Source organism: Aquarana catesbeiana, linkage group LG08, assembly GCF_042186555.1.
Source record: "Aquarana catesbeiana isolate 2022-GZ linkage group LG08, ASM4218655v1, whole genome shotgun sequence".
Classification (NCBI taxonomy): domain Eukaryota; kingdom Metazoa; phylum Chordata; class Amphibia; order Anura; family Ranidae; genus Aquarana; species Aquarana catesbeiana.
In genome coordinates, this window is record NC_133331.1 from 228,705,505 (window position 1) to 228,729,405 (window position 23,901).

At 46.2% G+C, this 23,901-nt stretch overlaps 2 protein-coding genes across 3 annotated transcripts in view; one reads left to right on the forward strand and one right to left on the reverse strand.

Annotated features, from left to right (window-relative positions):
* TUBGCP2 (tubulin gamma complex component 2) overlaps positions 1-4,785 on the reverse strand; it is a 66,754-nt gene extending 61,969 nt beyond the window's left edge. The window contains exon 1 of one of the 2 annotated variants that reach the window (XM_073596922.1): positions 4,489-4,785. The gene's annotated coding sequence lies outside the window, so the exon portion shown is untranslated. The remainder of the gene's footprint in view (positions 1-4,488) is intronic. The other variant, XM_073596921.1, reaches the window with a different exon arrangement.
* A 449-nt stretch (positions 4,786-5,234) lies between these two features.
* Positions 5,235-23,901, forward strand: part of ZNF511 (zinc finger protein 511) — a 36,459-nt gene continuing 17,792 nt past the window's right edge. Inside the window, exons 1-4 of the mRNA XM_073596923.1 lie at positions 5,235-5,598; positions 7,590-7,663; positions 15,033-15,234; positions 21,007-21,131. Of these exons, the coding sequence (XP_073453024.1) occupies positions 5,452-5,598; positions 7,590-7,663; positions 15,033-15,234; positions 21,007-21,131 (548 nt within the window). The 5' untranslated portion in view covers positions 5,235-5,451. The remainder of the gene's footprint in view (positions 5,599-7,589; positions 7,664-15,032; positions 15,235-21,006; positions 21,132-23,901) is intronic.

Genomic DNA, 23,901 nt, shown 5'->3' on the forward strand with positions numbered 1-23,901 from the left:
TTATACTGAACTGAACTGCTGTTGTGTAATTTTCTATTTTTAAGTAAGGAGTCTGAGCGTCCTACATAAGTCCAAAATACCCGCTAGTCCTTATGGTCAGATAACCAGCCCAGGCTCGGTAGAAGCACGCATAAAAATAAATAGAAAAAAAAGGGTGATTTCTTATGGTTAAGGAGAAAATGTACGACAAGTCAAACATCAAAACATCTGCAATGGCAACAGCATTTTGAAACTCCTTTTGTCATAACTGTCAATTCACACCAAGATAAGCCGACTTATTTTGAAAAAAGTAACAGTTATTTTTGGCATCCCATGAGATTTAACCCCTTCTGGCCAGCCCAACAAATATATTTGTTTATCTGGACTGTAAGGATTGGCAAAAACACGTGATTAAAATATGTATTTTATTATTCCATGAGAAGCAAAAGTAGAAGCACAAGAAGCAAACATGTTTTGGGGTCAAACAATCCCCCTTCATCAGGGCTAGAAAAAGACACCAAATTATTGTTTGCAGCCCTAATAAAGGGGGATTATTTGAACCCCGAAATTCTTGTGCTTCTCGTGGTTATCATTTGGCATTTGTGAATGAATAAAACATATATTTGGACTCCCCTTATGTGTGTTTGGCACTCATTCCACATAGATATACACATAGATGACTCCAGCCTGGACACCACCTTGATTGAGAAGACCTCTGTGGTGGACACCAAGGCTGTTTTAGGCTCTACTAGGGACTTTCAATTACCTACAAGATAACCTGTGTGTAGCACATCACACCATCACACCTCCCCTCAGCTGGACTTCACATCTAAACTCACAGGACACTTTCTTAGGTACACCTTGCTAGTACCAGGTTGGGCCCCTTTTGCCTTCAGAACTGCCTTAATTCTTCATGGTATCATTTCAACAAGGTGTTGGAAACATTCCTCAGATATTTTGGTCCATATTGACATGACACATCCACATTCATAATGCCAATCTCCTGTTCCTCCACATCCCATAGGGGCTCTATTGGATGAGATCTGGTGACTGTGGAGGACATTGGAGTACAGTGAACTCATTGTTATGTTCAAGAAACCAGTTTCAGATAATCTGAGCTTTGTGACGTGGTGCATTATCCTGCTGGAAGTAGCCATCAGAAGATGAGTACACTGTGGTCATAAAGGGATAGACATGGTCAGCATGACGTGGCATTTAAACAATGCTCAATTGGCACTAAAGGACCCAAAGTGTGCCAACAAAATATCCCCCACATACATCACCACCAGTCTGTACTGTTGATACAAGGCAGGATGGATCCATGCTTCTATATTGTTTACGCCAAATTCTGACCATATCATCTGAATGTCGCAGCTGAAATGAAGATTTGTCAGACCAGGCAACATATTTTCCAATCTTCTATTGTCCAAATTTGGTGAGCTTGTGCGAATTGTTGCCTTAGTTTCCTTTCCTTAGCTGACAGGAGTGGCACCCAGCGTGGTCTTCTGCTGCTGTAGCCCATCTGCTTCAAGGTGCGATGTGTTGTGCGTTCAGAGATGGTATTCTGCATACCTTGGTGGATATTTAAGTTACTGTTGCCTCTCTATCATCTCAAACCAGTCTGCCTAGTCTCCTCTGACATCAACAAGGCACTTCCATCCACACAACTGCTGTTCACTGAATATTATCTCTTTTTTTGGACCATTCCCAATCCCTAGAAATGGTTGTGTGTGAAAATCCCAGTAGAACATCAGTTTTTAAAAAACTCAGACCAGCCGTCTGGTACCAACAACCATGCCACGCTAAAAGTCACTTAAATCCCCTTTCTTCCCCATTCTGATGATCGGTTTGAACTTCAGCAAGTCGTCTTCACCATTTCTAGATGCCTAAATGCACTGAGTTGCTGCCATGTGATTGGCCAATTGGCAATTTGTGTTACCAAGCAATTCAATAAGTGTACCAAATAAAGAGGCCAGTGAGTGCGTGTGGAAATGTGGTGGTTGGCTTCAGTGAAGTGCTACCACATGTGTCTGTAAAGCCAGCTTTGCTGTTTTTTTGCTAGAGGTGTGCTCAATCACATGCCCCCAGAACTGGGACTGAGCTGTCATCGGAAGTTTCCCCATACCATTCACAATCAGTTGCTGAAAGAACATTCTCTTGATCACTTGATCAATGTGACCGCCACGAGGGAGGCACAGCAGTGATGTGGGACCCGTCCTACAGCCTCCTGGGACATGTGATATGTCCCAGGAAGCTGCAGCCCATGTGGATGTCATTCTTGCATAGGTGATCATTGAGGAAGTGCGAGTGGGTACCTGTCAAAAAACGATACCAGCTCCACAACAAAGAAATAACACTTCAAATGTATTAGAGGCAGGAGAAGGATGAGCGGTACTCTCACTTATAAGTAAAGGTCCACTTTAAAGCCCAACTCCGGGCACTGCTTGTTTTGTCTAGGGGTGAAGAGAAAACTTAAACTTACCCAACCCTTCATTCCACTGGAAAACAACACTCCCCCACAGTCCAGTGATGGACTGTTCCTGGTCTATGGAGCCTGCTCTGGGAGTGATCACATCAGGAATAGTCCACAATTCAAGACTTCTGGGGGGAGGGGGGGAGGGGGGGTGCCAGAGCGGTCTTGTGCTGAGAGGATCACAGGATTAGTAGATCTCCTCTCTCCTCTCCCCTAGACAAAATGAAGCAAGCAGTTACCCATGCAGTGTGGACACAGCCCCACCACTGCATGGGATAGGGAGAGGAGCTTTACATTTCCACCAGCAGGGAGAAGCTAAAAATGACAGTCACATGGCTGTAAATAAACACATTTCTCCTCGAGCCCCTTTCACACAGCTGTTTTCAGGCACATCTGAAGGGAAGCTCACGTTAGTCTATGGGCAGGGGGATTCTAGGTCGGGAAAAAAAAACAAAAAACGGAAAAGGTTTGAAAAGGTTTGCGTCCTTTTCAGTTTTTTGGACACTAATGTGATGGATCAGATGTAAACGGGTATACGTCCATTTCCATCCGCTTGCCTATAGACCTAATATGGGTTTGTTAACCACTTGCTTACTGGGCACTTAAACCCCCCTCCTGTCCAGACCAATTTTCAGCTTTCAGCGCTGATGCACTTTGAATGACAATTGCGCGGTCATGCCACACAGTACACAAATGAAATAATTATCATTTTTTCCCACAAATAGAGCTTTCTTTTGGTGGTATTTGATCACCTCTGCGGTTTTTAATTTTTGTTAAAAACAATTTAAAAAGACTGAATTAATTTTTTTTTTTTTAATATATATTTTGATATAAAATTTTGCAAACAGGTCATTTTTCTCCTTCATTGATGTACGCTGATGAGGCGGCACTGGTGGGCACTGATAGGTGGCAGTGATGGGCACTGATCAGTTACACTGATAGGCAGCACTGCTAGTGGCACTGATTGGCACCTCTGGTGGGCACTGATAGGTGGCACTGGCAGGAGGTACTGGTGGGCACAGATGAGGCATAATTGCCTCTTCCTCTTCAGGACCGATGTCCCTTGCAGATGAGCCAGTGATCGGCTTTTTTTCCTCCTCATGCTGTCAACGTGAGGAGAACAAAAAAACGATTACCGAGCTTTTGTTTACATCATGTGATCAGCTGTCATTGGCTGACAGCTGATCACATGGTAAGGGGTCGGGACCGGCCCCTTACTCGGATCTGTGATCACCCAAGTCTCAGTGACTCGGTGACCACAGCGCGCTCCCTACAGTGGGGCGTGTGCACAGAGGAGGCCGTCATATGACGGAAATTCAGGTCCGCGCTGTGGCCGTCATTTGGCTATAGCACGGACGCCAAGTGTTTAAAGTGGAACTAAACTGTTTCTGAGCACCACAAACTGAAAAACATTATTTTATTCATTTTTTTTATTATTCAAAGCAAACTCCCCCATTCATATCCCCATGCTTTACTTTGTTGATAAATCACTTTGAAAAAACAGAAAATGCTTTTCTGGCTGTGGCCATCTTCCTGGAATCCATCTGCCCTTAGCTCAGGCATCCAGGTGGTTGTTCTTAGCTGAGAAAGCTCCTCCTCTCCTGGGATGAAACCACCAATCACGGCGACCACATGATTGCTGATTCTTCCCCCGGGGCGTTCAGAACTTTATAAAGAGGATGCCGGAGCGGGGCAGAAGGGATAAAAGAACTGACATGAGCTCCGCTCTGATTCTGCGGGGATCTCTTCATAGATTAACTGATCGGCCATCCGAAGGGATCGAACGCTTTGTGAAGTGACCCCACAATATCCCCCATGTGTCATTAGAAGGACAGGAGCTTCTCTGATGAGTGATTGATGAGCATTCAATGATCTGCAGAGCACTCATTGTAATGTCAGGACTATGGCTGAATACTTCCATTACCCCTGAACTGTCCCACAATCACCAGCACTCACTATACATGGTCTGAGGGATGGTATGAGCCTGTCACCACTGAGATGTCAATGGGAGGATGGAGGGAGCAAGCCCGCCTCACCTGTCATTGGAGAGGAATGGCTGGGCGCGCTGTCATCGGCTTCCCCTGGCCGGAGGGGCTGTACACCGGATGCGTTCAGGAACAAATTACCGGACACCGAATCATAGGATACCGGGTGGAGTCTCCATGACAACAAGCAGCGGGTGTCGAGCGCGGGGCTCCGCAGGGAGTCGTGAAACGCAGCGAATGCCGGAAGTCGGAACTTTGGGCGAGGCATGGAGCGCACTATCCCGTTGTTTCGTCAGATTCGGCGACCTGTCAGAATGTGTAACGGAAGTGACGTTCCGTCGCCGCCATCTTGCTACACCTTGCACTTCTCCACAGTAAGGATTCAGGGAGAAGGGGAAAGCGGACATGTTGTTACACCCACCGGAGTTTTGCATTTTACACTTATTTTTAACAGTACAGTGAGTTTATATAGTGAAATACAGTAGTTAGAACTCCGTCTGACTGGTTAGATGTTGAATTTTAAAAGCAGCGGCAAGCCTGCTGATCTCATAGGTTTGGTAATCTGACAGAAGTTCGCTGCTTTTAGAATTAAACATCTAAACATTCAGACGGAGTTCTAAGTACTATGTTTCACTATATAAGCTTACTTTACTGTTAAAAATAAATGTAAAATGCAAAACTCCGGTGGGTGTAACTAGATGTCCGCTTTCCCCTTCTCAGTGTATCCTTACTGTCGAGGAGTGCGGGGTGTAGCAAGATGGCGGCGACCAAACGTCACTTCCGTTACACATTCTGACAGGTCGCTTAATTTGATGAAACACCGCCCCTAGTGGAGGGTCGCGCCGTGACTAGAGGAGCATCCGGTGTGTTACAGAAAAGCGCCGAGATGTAATCTCCAGAAACATGGCGGCCTCCATCGTACGATCCCCAATGGAATAGCTGGCTCTATAGAGTGGAAGCGAGAACAGACAGACGTATGTCCGATGGAAGGATTGTAGGAGAAATCGGTGACACATGATTCCACCCGAACTGCTGGCCGTCCTGTCTGGCCCGGCTGTGCTCAGCCTGCCCGAGCCGCTGCCGGTGCAGAAGAGTCCCGGGAGGGCGGGCACCTTCACCCCCCGTACAGTGCACTTCCCCCGGGACCACCGATTCTTCGAGGTGTGAGCACCACTCTATGATCACACAGGAGCCGATCTGTACAGGGGAGGTCTGGGCGGACAATCAATACATCAGAAATACCCATTATTATTATTCTGTTAATATTATATAAGGAAAAAAAAAAACTCCCAGTGGATCCTGCCATAAATCCAGTGCACTCTTGTCTGCCATAAGGCTGACAATGCTGTACAGCGGGGGTCAGCAGCCTGTATATTGCAGACAGGTGATTGGTAGATCTCGGTCTGGGCTCGCTGACCCTCCATTCCACAGCATCAAGCAAAGTGCAATGTAGAGGGACTATTTGTAAAGTTAGAGCTGTAGTAGGGAGCAAGAGGAGCATCATCCAATGCCGCTTCTGTTCCATGCGGAGTAATACCAACTGCACTCCACCTCTTATCCCGGGTACCGTCTCCAGAGTGGTGCCAGCGGCAGGAAAGAGATCTTCAGGTCAATGTGAAGCAATACACTGGGCATAATAGTATAGGTCTGCTTTCACACCGATGTGCTGAGGTTTGCCCACACCACGGGTGTAGTGTACCTGCAGCTTTCCTACAGGTTTGCTGAGCTTAGCCATAGACTTCTATTACATTCTGTGGGTTTGATGCACTTTCTGAATGCAGGCGTTTTGGTGTGCTTTCAGATAATGCACCACATCAGCAGGATATAATAGAAGTCTATGGCAAAGCATAGCTAATCCAAGAAAGTTGCATATGCGCTGCACCTGCGGAGTGTGAAAGCCGCCTTATATCGGGCTCAGAACAGTAAGGGATCATTTATATTTTGCAGTTTGGGGGGCAGTAAAATCCGATAGTTAAGATGTATTTTTATCACCCCTGCCCCAACTGCACCCCCTTTAGCTGCAGTGGCCAGGGGGGTATATATGTCGCAGTAAGAGTTATACGCCCTGTCATGGTTGGTGGGTGTAGCACCTGCCAAGCATGACCCATTCAAGTGAATGAGGCCTCTCTGCAAGTGAGTACAGCAAACAAGAGGTTAAAGCGTGCAGCATTGTGTTGCTTCCTCACCACTTGCTTTAAGCCCTTGGATCCCGCAGAAGCTTGCAGTTGCAGGGCACTTGCAGAGTGGTCCCATTTACTTGAATGGGTTGCGATTGGCAGGCGGTAGCACCCACCAAAAGCAATAGGGGGCTTAATGCCTGCTGTGGCATGTGCACTCCTTTGGCTGCTGCCTCAGCAGCTAAAGGGGTTAGTGATTGGGGCAGTAAAACCATGACTCCCTGACTCAACCTCAGGGTTTTACCACCCCACAACTTTATGTGTGAATGAGCTGCTGTCGAATGCAACTAAGGGCTCATTCACAAGTGCAGCAGGCACTGTTGCTCCTCTGAAAAGCGATCCGAGTGTGTTTTAGGAGGCGATATGTTGCCTCCTCACCACTAGATTTAAAACCCATGATTTCCATGCAATGCAGGGGATTGTGACACGGTAGTCCGGCAATTAGAGGTTTAAATCAGATGTGAGGAGGTGACGCTGAGTGACATCATGCCCGGTGATCTTTGACCTCTCCCATGTTGTTCAAGTAGATCACCTCTTTTTATGGTTGCCTCACCCCCCTGCTGTACAGAAATCACACTCAGTGTTGTCAGCCCTGCCTGAGTGCCCATTGCTGAACTACAGAACCCCCCCCCCCCCCCTTCTCAACATGCATCTAAACCTTTATTTCAACAGTCCTTGTCCTTCACAAACTTCATCTTCTGTAATCCTAACATACTTCCTGTCCTTGGGTGACAATGCTGCATCTCTATAGATACAGCATGGCGAGTAAGCATTGCCACGATAGGAACTGTGTTATTGGAAGGATCATCAGGTGAAAATAAAGGAATACAAACTTGAAACAAGAAAATGAATGCAGCCACCACATCTATGCTGCAATATATTTACATTTTTATTCCTGTGTTTAGATCTGATTTGAAGTTCATCTCTGAAAGTTCCTAGAAATGTAATGAATTGAATTCTCCCTTTACTTTATAGGATGGGGATGTTTATCGCCACTTATACCTGGAAGATGTATTGACGGGAATTGGAGAAGTAGAGAAAAAGGCCAAGTATGTAGAAAGTTCTTTTATTCAGAGAGTATTCCATATGTTTTGTATATGTCTGTCTTATCGTTATTTTGTATGTTTTTATTCATTGCTCAGTAGAGATGGGAAGCCGTAGATCTGGCATTGGGTGGTTAGGTCATTGAAGGGTGTATTGTCTACAGAGGTATATGTAGTGCCCACCCTTTCTGCCCTTTCTGAGGGGGGGTGGTACCATTAATTCTTAATGGTACCCCTACAGAGCGCATTTTGGGAACCGCAGAGCACTATTGGGTTTCTGTGTGGCTGCAATTTTGGAAAAGGAGCAGGAACCTATTCCCTGCGTTTTCTGTAGGCACAGTAGCCCACGCATTAGTGTGAGCCTAGCCTAAGACAGGAAGGGTATTACTGGCTGGATCATCAGGTGGAAAAAGCTTAAAAAGGCAAATGAATGCAGCTACCACATCTAATGATAAGCTGCAATATATTACATTTTCTTTTAAAGTTTAATACTGCTGTATTTTCTTTTTCCTTTTCTTTCAAAGTTATTCCAATAAAATAAATACAAAAGTTCATTTTCTTTAAAGGAAGCCTATACCGAAAGACATATGGAAGCTGCTATTGCTGACCTACTTATAAAAATACTGTACTGGTTGCTTAGCTGTCCTTTAGCTTCTTCACTACTTTGAGTTCATTATCCAGATTGAACACGCAGATTAGAAAGCAAGGGTGAGGTCAGAGCTCCATACTTCTTCATGGTGATTAATACAAAATGATGATGCCTTTGGATCAGTACGGCAAGCAGACAACTTGAACAACTTGAGTTTTTACATGAAATGGTTAGCCACGCCAAGTGTATGTCTGCCTTATTTATATTAAAGTGGCTGTAAACCTCAGACATGAAATATTAACATAGCATATCTCTCTATGTGTACTTGTCTCAATTAAAAGCACCAAGGGGTTTATTTACTAAAGCTAGATAGTGCAAAATTAGTCACAATTCTGCATAGAAACCAATCCGCTTCTATAAAAGCTTATTTGAACAAGCTGAGGTTAGAAGCTGATTGGTTTTCTATACAGAAATGTGACTAATTTTGCACTCTCTAGTTTTAGTAAATAAACCCCTAAGTGTCATTTCTGTCTGCTGCTTCATTTCTTTGCTATCAGCATGAATCACTTCTGACAAGTTTTCTTGACACCAAGAGAAAAATGGTGACAAGGGGAGGGAGCTCCAGCAGATTGACAGCCTCAGCTCTGTTCCTGTGTGCTGTGTGAAGGGGGTGTGTCTCTTCCCTCCAATCAGTTCTCAGAGCTCTCCTCACTGAAGGTGAACTTTGCAGAGTATAACTTAGCGGACCTTCAGTCTAGGGATCGAGCGATTATCGGTGGCCGATATTCACTTTTTTGCAAGTATCAGTCACAAACGTACCTGATATTACTTCAAGGGGTTTTACTAGGTTGATGCATGCAGCTGTACCCGTACTTTGGAGCGGACGGTCGGCTTTATTGTAATAACAACACAAAATAGAAAGTATTCAAAAACGCCGGTCTTGACGTTTTTAATACTTTTTAAATGCAGAGGAGGGGTTTAGGGTCTTATAGACCCCTGATCCCTCCATAAAGAGTACCTGCCACTGCCTATTACTGTCACAAGGGATGTTTACATTTCTTATGACAGCAATAACAGTGATTAAAAAAAATGTACAGAATATCAGCAGAAAATATCAGCTATCGGCCTGAGAGGTGGCCGAAATATCGGTATCGTATCAGCACTGAAAAAATTATATTGGTCGATCCCTAATTCAGTCTATTAAATCTTCTGCCCTTGTTGTTTAACTTTGGATAGTAAAATATTTTTTCTCTTTCGTTCATTAACAGAGACAGCGCTTCCTTGTTCAGAACCATAGGGTTATACCGCCCCCTACAGGAGTAGGACACTAGGCAGAAAAAAGACTTGGCTACGCCTATGGGCAGTCTGAGGTGCTATACACCCCCCTCTCTGCTATAGGCCTTCAGTTTTTTTTCTGCCTAGTCAGGAATAAGGACCTAGTTCCCTGCTGGGATCTCTAGTCCTGGCAATTTTTATTTTTTGTTTGTTGCTTTTTCTTTTTTCCTGGATTTTTTTATTTTTTTTTCCAGTGAGACCCACAATCAACTGCCGGTCTGTGCGACGGGCTGGACACTTGATCCAGTGATCTCCCTAGTCTGGCCAGTGAGCGTGTGCAGACCGCAGCTACGTGCTAGGTCGGGTGCGATACAGCCCCACTGGACGGGGCCTGGCCCTGTGAGTTAAACGTCTTGCAAGGTTGCTTACAACCGGGTTTCGGTCCGAGTTACAGCATCCCTCATGGCCGACAGACAAACTTCAGTGGTGAGGAGGTTCTGTCTGGAGCGGTACCCGTCCGGTTCCTGGTATGGTGAGTACATATCCCCCCTCTCCCCTTGGTGGGTTTGTGGCGGAAGCGGGCCCCTCCCTGGGTTGGCCTTGCGAGTTCCCCTCTGTCCCCTGCACCCTCTCTCCTTGGGGTGGATGGTCGCTGGAGGTACCCTGGTAGCCCCCCCCCCATATGGGGTAGTGTGGTGCTGTGGTTGATCCTGGGGGATAGTGTAGAGTACTGGTTGGCAGGGGGTGCTCATTGCCAGGTACTGTGCTTACCGGGGGGGAGAGGCACTGGGCGCCCCCGGGGGTCTGATGCCCGCATCCCCCTCTTCTTCGGATAGCTTTCTTGGTGGGCTACAGGGATTCCTCCTAAGTCCTTGGTAGCCTCGTGAGCGCAGGTCGACTGCCCTTTTGCCATAGCCATTGTCTTTTCCCCTAGTGCCTGCTGCCTTTCTATGGCCGGCAGCCATGTTTATGTAGTCCGGAGGCCATGATATGTTGGATACTGTGCTCAGGCAGCGGCGGCCATTGCTGTCTAGCCTAGGATGGTGTTTTTAGCAGGCGGGAGCTCCTCCTTTTACCCCGGTAGTGACTCATGGGTTATCTTCTCCCTCGGACGCCACTTGTGTGCGGGACTACATCTGAGTCAGCAAGAGCTACGCTGATGGGGTGGTGAATCTGGTGGGGTCCCTTATTTTCTCTGCTGCAGGCTGTGGGGTGTCCTAGTGATCCAGTGCCACTACCAGCGCGGGGGGTGTCCCATAGCAGTGGTCACTCTTGGTGTGTGGGGCCCCTTCTTCCCCCTATGGAGTCTCAGAAGCATGTTTCCCCACCTGACCCCCTCTCAGAGGCTGCAGGTCCCTCTGGGTCCCAGCCATCCGTTGACACACTGACGGCAGTCCTGGAGTCCTTTGTGTCCTGGGTGAAGGTGGCTCTTGGGCGGAAGACTAGCAAGAAGCGTCCCCCACCTTCCCCTGCTTCATCCTCTCGTCAGATCCTGAATCTGATTTAGCTGCCGTGGACAGGGCCCACCCTGCGAGGTCTGCAGCCGTGCTCCTGGATTTTTTGGACAGCGAGGATGATTCCTCTGCTTCAGTGGCTGCGCACGAGAAGGCGCTGGTGGAGGCACTGATTGCATCTGTGCGGGAAACTTTAAAAATGGAGGATCCGGTGGAGATGCCGGTCTCGCTCGGCAAGTGTTTCCTTCTCCCTCCTATTTTGACAAGTTTGTCTATAAAGAATGGGAACGTCCACAATGTCCCTTTGCGGTCCCAAAGCGATTTGCTGTGCGTTATCCCTTTAAGGAGAATCTTCTCAAGAAGTGGGCGACTCCACCCGTGGTGGATCCCCTGGTTTCCTCGATTGAACAAACCTACCATGATTCCGGTTGAAGACTCTCCAGCTTTTAAAGATCCATCTGACAGGAAGACAGAATCTCTGAGCCGCACTATGTTCACTATTGCAGGTTCACATCAAGGATGACTACCTGCACATTCCGATTTGTGCACGACACAAGCGATTACTCCACTTTGCTGTGGGAGAGGAGCATTATCAGTTTGTGGCCTTTTGGTCTCTCCGCTCCTCAGGTCTTCACAAAAGTGTTGGCCCTGGTTCTGGCATTTGCTGCGCCGGCGGGGAATTGCTGTTCTGGGTGACCTTCTTCTGCGAGCAGTTTCCCCTGCTACCCTGAGGGGCGACGTGGAGATCGCTATTCACATTCTGGCAGATTTTGGGTGGCTGATAAACTACCAGAAGTCTGCGCTGATTCCAGCTCAGAAATTGGATTATCTGCGTCTGACTCAGAGTGTTCCTTCTGCTGGACAAACTCCAGAAGTTACAGGTGGTGACTCGCTTACTGCTGTCCAGCAGGTGGGTCTCCCTGCGGACTTGCATGCATGTGCTGGGCCTGATGGTATCTACTTTTGAGTCGGTCCAGTTTGCTCAGTTCCGTACAAGACCCCTGCAAAAAGAGATCCTGTTTAAAATGAGACAAATGTCCAGGATCTCTGGACGATCAGATTCGGCTGAGCCATGAAACCAAGGGGTCCCTGATCTGGTGGCTTCGTTCTTCAGCAGGGAAAATACTTTCTCCCTCTGTACTGGACAGTGGTCACCACCGATGCCAGTCTGTCCGGGTGGGGAGGAGTCCTGGGCCTGAGTTCTGCTCATGGTCGCTGGAGGAATCCAGGCTACCTATCAACATCTTGGAACTCCGGGCGATCAGACTCCTATCTGGATCATTGGACGGATCGGCTTCAGGGACTCCCGGTACAGATCCAGTTGGACAGTGCCATGGCGGTGGCTTATGTCAACCACCAGGGAGGAACAAGGAGTGTGTTAGCGGGCCTGGAAGTAGCCTGTATTCTCCGGTGTGCAGAGCGTTCCATCCCGGCCATCTCCACTGTCCACGTTCCAGGGGTGGACAACTGGCAGGCGGATTACCTCAGTCGACAGGTGTTGGACCAAGGGGAGTGGTCCCTTCATCAGGACATGTTTCAACAGATATGCCTGCGCTGGGGCACTCCAGAGGTAGATCTGTTGGCATCCCGGATCAACAGAAAGGTGCAGCGGTTTGTGGCCAGATCTCGGGATCCTCTGGCAGACGCCATGGATGCTCTGGTGGCCCAGTGGGGCCAGTATCGTCTGATCTATGCCTTTCCTTCTCTCAAGCTTCTACCGTGGCTGTTACACAGGATCAAGGCTGAAGAAATTCCGGTCATTCTAGTGGCCCCGGACTGGCCTCGTCAGTTCTGGTCGCAGAAGCCCCCTGGCGGCTGCCTCTCAGAGAGGATCTGCTATCCCAAGGGCCAATCTTCCACCCTGCTTTACCGTTGCTGGCTTTAACGGCCTGGCTGTTGAAAGCCAGGTGCTGAAAAATAGAAGCTTACCTACGTCGGTGATTCAGACCCTACTCAAAGCTAAGAAGTCTACTTCCAGGAAGCTATATCATCAGACGTGGAAAATTTCATGGTGCGAGTCAGTAGGTGTTCACCCATATTCCTTTTTGGTGGCTTTGATCTTTCTTCAAGGGGGCGTTGAAAAGAATTTGGCCTTGAGTACTATCAAGGGCCAGGTGTCGGCTTTGGCGGTTTTCTTTCAACGTCCACTGGCTTCGCATTCCCTGGTGCGTACCTTCATTCAGGGGGTTCGACGTGACTCCACCAGTGCGATCCCCTTTGCCACCGTGGGAACTGAATCTGGTGCTTTCGGTTCTACAGAAGCCTCCTTTTGAGAATATTTGAGAAATTCCCCTGCTCGCAGGGTGTTGGAATTGGTGGCGTTATCATGTCATACGCCCTACCTGGTGATTCACAAAGACAAGATGGTTCTTCGTCCTTCGTTGTTTCCAAAGGTTGTTTCTGATTTCCATTTGAATGAGGACATTGTGTTGCCTTCCCTGTGTCCCAGGCCGCAACATCCAAAGGAATTTGCCTTCCGCGCGCTGGATGTGGTCCGGGCGATCAGGGTGTATTTGGCTGCCACTGAGTCCTTTCAAAGGTCAAACTCCCTGTTCGTGATCATGGACGGGCCAAAAAAGGTGCTGTCTGCTTCCTCTGCGACCATTTCTAGATGGATCAGACAGACGGTAACTCAGGCCTATTCTATCAGGGGTCAGGTTCCTCCCTTCCCGCTGAAGGCGCACTCTACTCGGGAGCTGAGTGCCTCCTGGGCCTTCCGTCATCAGGTGTCGGTGACGCAAGTTTTGCAAGGCGGCCACCTGGTCGTCGGCGCACACTTTCACAAAACTTTACAAAGTGGATGTGCTGGCATCTGCGGATGCCTCATTTGGTCACAAGGTTCTACAAGCTGCGGTCTAGGGGATCTGTCACTCTTGAGGGGGTTTCTTGCTGTTCAGGTTTGTCTCCAGTTGTTCTTGTTGAGCTCCAGTTATCTGGTTGGCCTGTTATTTGTTGGCTGCCCCACCCCTCATGTTTGGCACTGCTTTGGGACGTCCCTATGGTTCTGAATAAGGAAGCGCTGTGTCTCTCAATGAACGAAAGGGAAAATGGGATTTTTGACTTGCCGTAAAATCTATTTCTCTGAGTTCATTGACAGACACAGCACCCACCCCTCTATGGAGTTTTAATGCTTCTGATACTGCTTGTTACAAAACTGAAGGCCTGTAGCAGAGAGGGGGGTGTATACCACCTAGGACTGCCCAAAGGCCTAGCCAAGTCTTTTTTCTGCCTAGTATCCTACTCCTGTAGGGGGCGGTATAACCCTATGGTTCTGAATAAGGAAGCGTTGTCTGTCAATGAACTCAGAGAAATGGATTTTACGGCAAGTCAAAAATTCATTTTTTTTCTGCCAGTAAACACCTTATACAGCACACTTCCTGTTTCTTGTCTGGTAAAAAGCCTTGGCTTATGACTACATGCCTCTCTCTCTCTCTCTAGCGAGAGAGAGAGATTGCCAGGAAAGGAGGGGGGATAAGTCGAAAGAGGACCAATGAGAGCTGCAGCGCTGGAGGCGTGCCTCTGTGTAAATCCAGAACAGACAGCAGCTTCGACTGCCCACAGTTAAAATCGCTGCAGCCAGACTCGGTGGTGGGAGATTTCTGCAGCATTTTTGGCAAGTACAGAATCACAGTGTATATATATAAAATTATATGCAAAGTGGTTGAAGGAAAGCTTCAGAATGGCAAAGATGTTTTTATTACAAATTATGTGAGCAGACTGCAGTTCCTCTTTAAAAAAACAAAACCAAAGCAGACAAAACATCTAAAAATTTGGTAAGCTGCAATATAATAAATATTTTGCTGTTGGGTTTGTTACCACTAATCTAAAATTTACATAGCAGTATTGGCCATTGGTTTGTTCTCCTCCTCATAGGATTATTCATAGATGCCCTTGGCCAATGTTTTAGTTTTTTGAATAGATGCAGTTGTTCTCCTTTATTAATAAAACTTCAATAAATTATACCCAGACAGAACTTGTGATTTAGGTTTCTGATAAGCCTTACAAATACGATGTACTGTATGTCCTAAACTGACCTTCGTGTTTTTCTTCATTTCAGGGTGTCGGAGTTTCAGTGTCAGACGGCAGGTTGCTCTCAGGTCTTTGACACTCTAGAATCATATGAGCATCATTACAACTCCTTGCATCGAAATGTCTGCGCCACCTGTAAACGCTCCTTCCCATCGTCTCGACTTTTGGACATTCACATCTTGGAGTGGCACGATTCCTTGTTTGAGATTATGGCAGAGAAAAGCAATATGGCATGTAGTACCACATTACTCTTCTTATTGAACTGGTGGTGAGATGTTAGCAAGAATGCTATAGTCACTTTTATAAGGTCTAATAAGGTAGAATATTTTGAAGGGAGATCTATAGTGTAGCCTGTATATTCATATATTTTGTGAAACCCAACAGGAACCCTTGAACTTGTGGTGCGCTATTATGCAAATCTTTACTAGCAACTGTGCTCAAGAGCTTGGGGCCCCCCCTCCTATGACCCATCATGATCCCATTAAAAATAACAACTAAAATCTACAGGCATCAGCATCTGCCGGTAAAATGTAAATCCATGAGTTCGTTTTGGTGTCATCAATTAGGTGCTGCATTTATGGGTACAGGAACAGCAATAAAAGTAACAAACGCCAAACGACTGGCTTATAACTATGAACAATAATCGCTTAGTGACCGCCCACCGTAGATTTACTGCGGCAGGGTGGCTGCTCTGTGCTCCAGGTCTGCGGCACGCGCGCCGCTGGCAACCCACTCCCGCTGTGATTGGGCACAGCGGGAGCCAATCAGCGGGTCCCGTGGATGTGATGTCTGCCGGGACCCGCTGATCGTTCAGGAGAAAGGCAGACCGCCTATCTGCTTATGTAAACAAGGCAAACCGCTGTTTGGTGAGAGGGGCATGTGCTGATCTTGTGTTCCTGCTAAGCAGGAACACAGATCTTTACATTCCCCCAGTCAAAGCACCTCCCCCACAGTTAGCAATCACTCCCAAAGGAACTCATTTAACTCTTTGGTCAACCCTGATGTTAACCTCTTCTGTGCCAGTGTCATTAGTACAGTGACCGTACATTTTTTTTTTTAGCACTGATCACTGTAATAGTGGTCACTGGTCCCCAAAAAGCGTCACCGCAATATCTCAGTCCCACTATAAGTCGCTGATCGCTGCCATTACTAGTAACAAATAAAAATATACCATAGTTTGTAGACGCTGTAACTTTTGCGCAAACCAATATACATGTATTGGGATTTTTTCTTTACCAAAAGTATGTACCAGAATACCAGCCTAAATTGATAAGGAAATTTAGATTTTTTTTTTACATTTTTTTTTTTTTTTTTTATTGGGAATGTTTTAGAGCAGAATGTAAAAAATATATATATATTTTTTTTTAAATTGTCGGTCTTTTTTGTATATAGCGCAAAAAATAAGAACCATAGAGGTGATAAAATAACACCAAAAGAAAGCTCTATTTTGTGAGGAAAAAAAAGACAGCTTCACACGGTGGCGCAATTGTCAGTTAATGTAACGCAGTGCTGTTTCACAAAAAATGGCCTGGTCATGAAGGGGGGTAAACCTTCCCGAGCTGAAGTGGTTAAACATTTTACACCAGATTTTTCAGTTCCAATATACAATAACAGCTTAAAAACTTCACCCTAAAACAGAAGTTTCAGTTTATGTCCTCCTCCCCCTACTCTAACTTTTTTTTTTGGGGGGGGGGGGGTACCTAGTTTTGGTAGGTACCTGGTCAGATTGCCTAGGCCAGTGGTCTTCAAACCGCAGCCCTTTGCTGTCATTTATCCAGCCCTTGGGCCATTGTTGGTAACAGTGGGGCATGGTTCCTGCCTATGACAACAGGGCACCATTCCTCCCACCGACACGAAAGGTGGGACACTATTCCCCCCCCCCCCCCAATACCAAAGAGGGGACACCCTTTACTTGCACTGACACCAAGACACCTCCCCCCCCAAGTTTGGGGGACAATAAACTGGTCCTTTGTTTAGTTTAGAGACTCCTGGCCTCGGCAATTCCACAGGAAGTTTGGCACCCTGCCTGCAGCCTTCTAGGACACGTCCCAGAAGCCTGCTGAAGCATTCACTCAGCGCAGTGCTGCCTGTGCATGCACAGTTAAGCTGATTTATAAAGCCACAAGGAGTCGCACTTGGTTTCCCTCACTAAATATGCCAGCATCGGGGACCCAAAGACCAGCGAAGAACCACCCCGGGTGGAGATGGCGCTGGATCCTTTTATTAACATTCAGCAGCGACAGTATTTGTAGCTGCTAAGTTTTATTTATTTTTTTCCAAAAAGGCTGAAGATCCTCTTTAACCCCTGGCCCATGAAGTACACCTGTGACTAGGCAAAGAAAATTCAAGTATTTACATATTCTTAAAAAGGAAGTTAGAGATCATTGCGGACTTGTTTTTTAAAGCTTATTTATGGATTATTAAGAAGATGTAAACATTTGCATGTCCATAGCCTGGCCACAGATATACTTTAAGGGTAAAGTTTTTCAGATTGTTACAAATGCCTATTGCTAGTGAGTTCTCTTAAAAGTAAACCTTAAAGCGGAGTTCCACCCAAAAATGGAACTTCCGCTTTAAGGGAGGTGACCCCCTGACATGCCACATTTGGCATGTCATTTTTTTGGTGGGGGAGCCGGGACCCTCTTTTTAGAGGGTCCCAGCTCCCACTTCCTCCTGTCGCACCGCGGCACTGGAAGGGAGATCACCTCTCCCTCTCGGCAATCATCTGGGACACGTCAGGTCCCAGATGATTGTCCGGCCAGTCTTGGCTCGTGCATGCGCAGTGAGTGCCTGGCTGTAAAGCCACAGCCAGGCACCCAGTTACAATGCCGGCGCCGCAAAGAGGAGGGGGAGACGAGCGGGGCTTCGTACGCCCGCATCACTGGACTGTGGGACCGGTAAGTGTCCGATATTTGTAGCTGCTGACTTTTATTTTATTTTTATTTTTTTTTTAAGCTAATATAAAAACAAATCCTAATTCGGAAACCTAATATCTAACGTTAACCCACATTTAACACTAACCTAACATTAAAATATTACTAAATGCTCCTTGTTAAACTCAATTCTCAATCCAGCATACAATATTATACCCATGACAAGACCAACAAATTCACATACCTTTCTTTTTCTTTTTTTTTTTTTTCTTTTAAATTTCATCTCCACAAGACCCTGGCTCCTTTTGGCTTAATTTCCTGTCTGTGTGTGCAAGCAATGCACGTATATTGCAGTCACGTGCATGGCTCCGCTAAAAGCACAAAGCCCAGCACCTGTCAAATCAACTGTGCATGTATTGCCTTTCATTTACTTCAAGCTGAGAACCAGCATCAAACATGAGTCAGAAATCATGACTCGAACAGTTCTCTTCCTGTTCCAGCTGTCACTGAATTCAGATAGGAGATGCTGTGTGGGCAGAGAATTTAAATATGGGCATTTTCTGTGTCTTATTATGTGCCGGTGCTGGTTGCATCAGCCAGTATTACTGTAGTTCATGTCATGAGCAAGCAGAGGAAGGTGTTTGTTTCCACATACATTGGAACCATGTAGAGGGAACATAGTTGCCCTCAACAGGAAAGTTGCAGCTGTGGAGATTTTGAGTTTATTTTTATTGATGTACTGTCCAACACTAATATTAGAAGGGGCACAGATCGCTACCAACTGAGGTCTAAAATATAATTCAGTTTCTTGAGTTTAGTGCCACCTTATATTAGCTAAAAAGATTATTCTAACAATCACAACAATAATGGCGTTATCACACCTAACTTATCCCAAGTAATCCAAAGTGCACTGCCTCCAAATGTCCTGTATCCAAATACTTGCACCAAAATCTGCCCATCCCAGTATATTATGCTTTATATCCCTGTATATGTGTACATCAAAGTTTAAAGCAGCATTTTCTTTTCTGGGTTATTAATTGTCAGCTGGACAAATCTAATGTTCAAAAGGAAGACAATTTAAATTTGATCACCAGCTTTAGTTTCAATATAAATGGTTTGGACCAAGCTGGCCCAGAACAAACTATTTCCCTCACAAACATGTGCAGCCACTGGGTGTTCTGTATAATCTGTATGCAGCTGAGGCTACATACAGTACACAGTATATAGCACTGTGTTCCGGGTGTGAGACAAGACCTTCCTGTCTTACACCTGGAACAAAATCGCTTTAGTCTGAGTGGCGTTCAGCCATTCATTGGCAGCTTTGCATTCTAGCAATTAATACAAAGCTTCCTCTGACTGGCTGTGTCAGATATTGTGACGACATCAGCCCGCCTCTCTGACACAGCCAATCAAAGGAAGCTTTGAATTTATTGATTGAATGCAAAGCTGCTTGTGAATAACTGAGCGCTGCTCACACCAAAATAAATTTTTGCTCTGTGTGTGAGACAGGAAGGTCTCATCTTGCACCCAGAACACAGTGCTGTAAACTATATTTAGCCTTAGCTTTCATACAGCTTATTCAGCACGCCCAGCGACCGCACATGTTAAAGGGGTTGTAAACCCTTGAGATTTTTCACCTTAATTAATTCTATGCATTAAGATGAAAAACCTCACCCCCCATCCCCCCCAGGCCCCCACTTTTTCTTACCTGAACCCAATCGTTCCAGCGACGGGCGAGCACAGCAGCTCCAGCCGCTGTCTCAGGTCCGCATTGGATAGATTGATAGCAGCAGGAGCAATTGGCTCCTACTGCTGTCAATCAAATCCCATGACACGGGAGCCCTGGGGGGCAGGGCCGAGACCTGATGTCTGTGGACGCAGCAGCAGGACTCGGGAGTGTACCCGCATGAGTGCCCCCATTGAAAGCGGCTCTCCGAGGGGGTACTCTAGAAAAGGAGGAGCCAGGAGAGCCGCTGAGGGACCCCAGAAGAGGAGGATCGGGGCCACTCTGCAAAAACCCTTACACAGAGGACGTAAGTATGATATGTTTGTTATTTAAAAAACAAAAACAAAAAAAACGAACCTTTACAAACCCCTTTATGTGAGAGAAATTGTTTGTTTAGGCCCAAACTAAGTGTTTCAACTAAAGCTGAAGATCAGCTGTAAAAACTGCAAAAAGCTGTTCCAAAAAAAGGCAAAGGATTATTCACTGTCATTATTGCTTGTGGTCTCCCTGCAGCTTATCTGCAGCCGTTTCCATAGAGACAAGACTTTGCATCCTCGTGTCAGAGATGCCACCTCTCTAATGACGGGTGGTCCCATGGTAAAAATCAAAGAGAAGCAGAAGAGATGCAGATCCCCAGAATGGATGAAGCAGAAAAATTAATGTACTGCAGGCTCCTTTTGTACAGCTTTCTCTCCAGCAAGGAGAACAGTAAGCAGCACTGTAGTAAATCGCCAAAAAGCTATAGGCATAGAATTGCACTGCTATTTTAAAGAGAAGCTCACATCAAAAGGTAGATTTTTTTAGGCTACTTAGACACATTTAACATTATAACGCAGCAAACATTTTGAGTTTAGGTCCATTGTTTGCTGTTTTCTTCCATTTGCATGCCAAGTGGTGGTTGTAGGTCTGGTGGCTGATACAGACTAAAGCATTCGATATTTAGAGGCATACATACACTGAGCGCATATTGATCTCTTTTCCAAAAGAGATCAACTCGATCTGGTAAGTGACTGAACAATCCATGGTGGAGGTCCCTGGGAGAAACGCCTGCTGTGTGTTGTTTTTGCACATGTGCGATTGAGATGCATGGACTTGGCACTTTGTATTAAACACTTTATTAAAATGCACTTATGAATTTGCATACAATTTATTTTAGTTTTGCTTGATTGATGTTGAAACGTACTGACATTTGTTTTTACACTTTCCACTAACCCTTTTCGTTTGCATCCATATACTAAGGAAGAGTATGTTCTATCAAGTTAGCTATTTGCCCCATTTAATTAATGTCATGTGCTTACCTATTAGTTAATAGTTGCAGTTTTGCAATTTTATGAGGCATAATTAATCATGCTTATCTTGTAGTAAATAATTGTGATATTTTTTTTTTTTTTTTGTGTGTCTAGTTCCAGTGTTTGGTTGAAGGATGTGTGGAGAAATTTAAAACCTCTGGGGAGCGTAAAGACCATTTAGTCAGGACACACCTGTATCCTTCTGACTTCCGATTTGACAAGCCTAAGAAAGCTATGAAGTGAGTTTGCATTTAGCATTGATGTTTAAATAGAATAATTGCTCATTAACAAGAATCGGTTCAAAAACCTTTATAGGTAATAAACGTGTTTTAAGGACAAATCTCTAAATCTTCCAGAACAGCAATTGTGCTGTGGTAGGTATTGCTTGGCATTGTCAGTCTGGGGGGCTGGGGTAGTGTTAAAGGTATTAGCAGATTTAGATACACTAACAAGTTGATGCATGCGTCATCATGCAGGAAGATATTAGGATTTTTTTGAGGTCATGGATGATGAGCCTTTTTCCTTCTCGATCAGCTGATCATCAAATTGGTTTCCAAGAAAGGAGAGACAGCAGGTAATAAATGCCTCATCACATCCTGTTTTCCAAGGTGGAAACAGATTTTTGGGTACAAAGTTTTCAGCTTAGCATGCTGATTCAGGGGCAAACTGGGCCAGAGGGCAGGGGGGTAACTGCCCCCAGGGCCGCTCTGATGCCCTGTAAAAAAGGTGCACCTCTTCTGACGCAGACATGCCTAAAGGCTTCCTGGTGAAGAGGAAGGTGTATGCCTAGAGAAAACAGAGACCAGCTCCATGCTCCACCGGTGGCTTTCCTCCCCCAGCCAGCCCCAACCCAGGCCACCCCCTACCTCCCTGCCTGCCAGTTCCAGAACCTGAAGTCCTTACAACAGGCGCTGTCCAGCCAAACCCACCTGGTGAGCAGAGAGTACCTGGAGCGGAGCTTCGGCCTGGGATGGGGTCGGGAGGAGGCAAGGAAGAGCGAGAGCAGGAAGGGGGGCCTAGTCGCTGCATCATGAGTTTCTGGGTTGTACTTGCCTCCTGGGCCAAATGTTGCCAATCAGCCCCTGCTCTTATTTGTTAGTTGTCTTAGACAACCACCACCCCTCTCTCATTAATGTCGGTTTAAAAAAATAGGATTTTTTTAAAACAGCTTACCTGTAAAATCCTTTTCTTTTGAAGGACATCACGGGACACAGAGCCACAGTAATTACTGATGGGTTATATAGGTATCACTGGTGATTGGACACTGGCACACCCTATCAGGAAGTTCAACCCCCTATATAATCCCTCCCCCTTGCAGGGATACCTCAGTTTTTGTAGCCAGGCAATATAGTGTATTAGAAGAGAGGCGGGACCTCTGTGTCCCGTGATGTCCTTCGAAAGAAAAGGATTTTACAGGTAAGCTGTTTTAAAAAATCCTATTTTCTTTCTCGAACATCACGGGACACAGAGCCACAGTAATTACTGATGGGATGTCCCAGAGCAATGCTACCTGAGGGGGGGGAACCACGACCAAGTAGGGTGCAATCAGACCTGAGGACCCTGTACCGCTGCCTGCAGCACGCTACGCCCAAAGGCGATATCCTCATGCCTTCTCACATCCACCTGATAGAATCTGGTGAATGTATGAACTGAAGACCAGGTTGCGGCCTTGCAGATTTGAGCCATAGAGGCCCGGTGATGCACTGCCCAAGAAGCACCAATAGCCCTTGTGGAATGTGCCCTGATCTGAAACGGAGGAATCTTCTGTTTCAAACCATAAGCTTGAATGATCAACTGTCGAATCCATTTAGAAATGGTAGCTTTTGACGTTGCCTGTCCTCTATTGGAACCCTCTGGCAGCACAAACAAAACATCCGTCTTGCGGATCTGAGCAGTTGCCCCTAGATAGGCCTTAACTGCTTTTACTACATCCAACGAATGTAGAGATCTCTCTTCCGGAGAACAGGGATCTGGAAAAAAGGAAGGTAGAACAATGTCTTGGTTTAAATGAAAATCAGAAACCACCTTCGGTAACAAACTAGGATGAGGGCGTAGTACCACTCTATCCCTGTGTATAATCAAATAAGGCTCCTTACAAGAAAGAGCTGTTAATTCTGATACTCTTCTAGCAGAAGAGATGGCCACCAGAAAAATTAATTTCCTTGTCAACAAGACCAAAGGAATCTGACTTATTGGTTCAAAAGGCTGTTTCTGTAACACAGCCAGGACCAAGTTCAAGTCCCAGGGGTTTAGGGGCGCTTTAACCGGGGGGTTAAGACGCATCACCCCCTGCATAAAGTTTCGGACCAAAGAATGCGAAGCAAGTGGCCGCTGAAATAATACTGATAAAGCAGAGACCTGGCCCTTGATGGTACTTAAGGCCAGCTTCATCTCTAATCCCATCTGTAGAAAATCAAGGATTCTACCTATGACATATTTCCTGGGATGCCAACCTCTGGATTCACACCAGGTTATATAAGCTTTCCAGACTCTATGATAAATCATCCTGGAAGCTGGCTTCCTTGCATTAATCAAGGTAGATATGACAGGACCTGAGAGCCCACGACTCTTCAGAACGTGGGTCTCAATAGCCAAACCGTCAATTTTAGCGTTTGTAAGGCAGGATGGAACGCTGGACCCTGAGATAACAGGTCTGGGCGTACCGGTAGGGTCCACGGGGAACCTACCATCATCCTTACTATTTCTGCATACCAAGTCCTTCTGGGCCAAGCGGGGGCCACCAGAAGTACCGACTTCCTTTCCTGCCTGATCCTGCGAAGGAGTCGTGGTAATAGCAGAATAGGCAGGAATGCGTAAATCAGTGAGAACCGATGCCATGGAATCACCAACGCATCCATCCCGCATGTCTTTTGTCCTTGCACAAATCTGTCTATCTTTTTGTTGAATCGGGATGCAAAGAGATCTACATCTGGAACCCCCCATCTTTGGCATATGGCCCAAAGGACGTCGGGATGCAGAGACCATTCCCCTGGAAGTAACTGCTGGCGA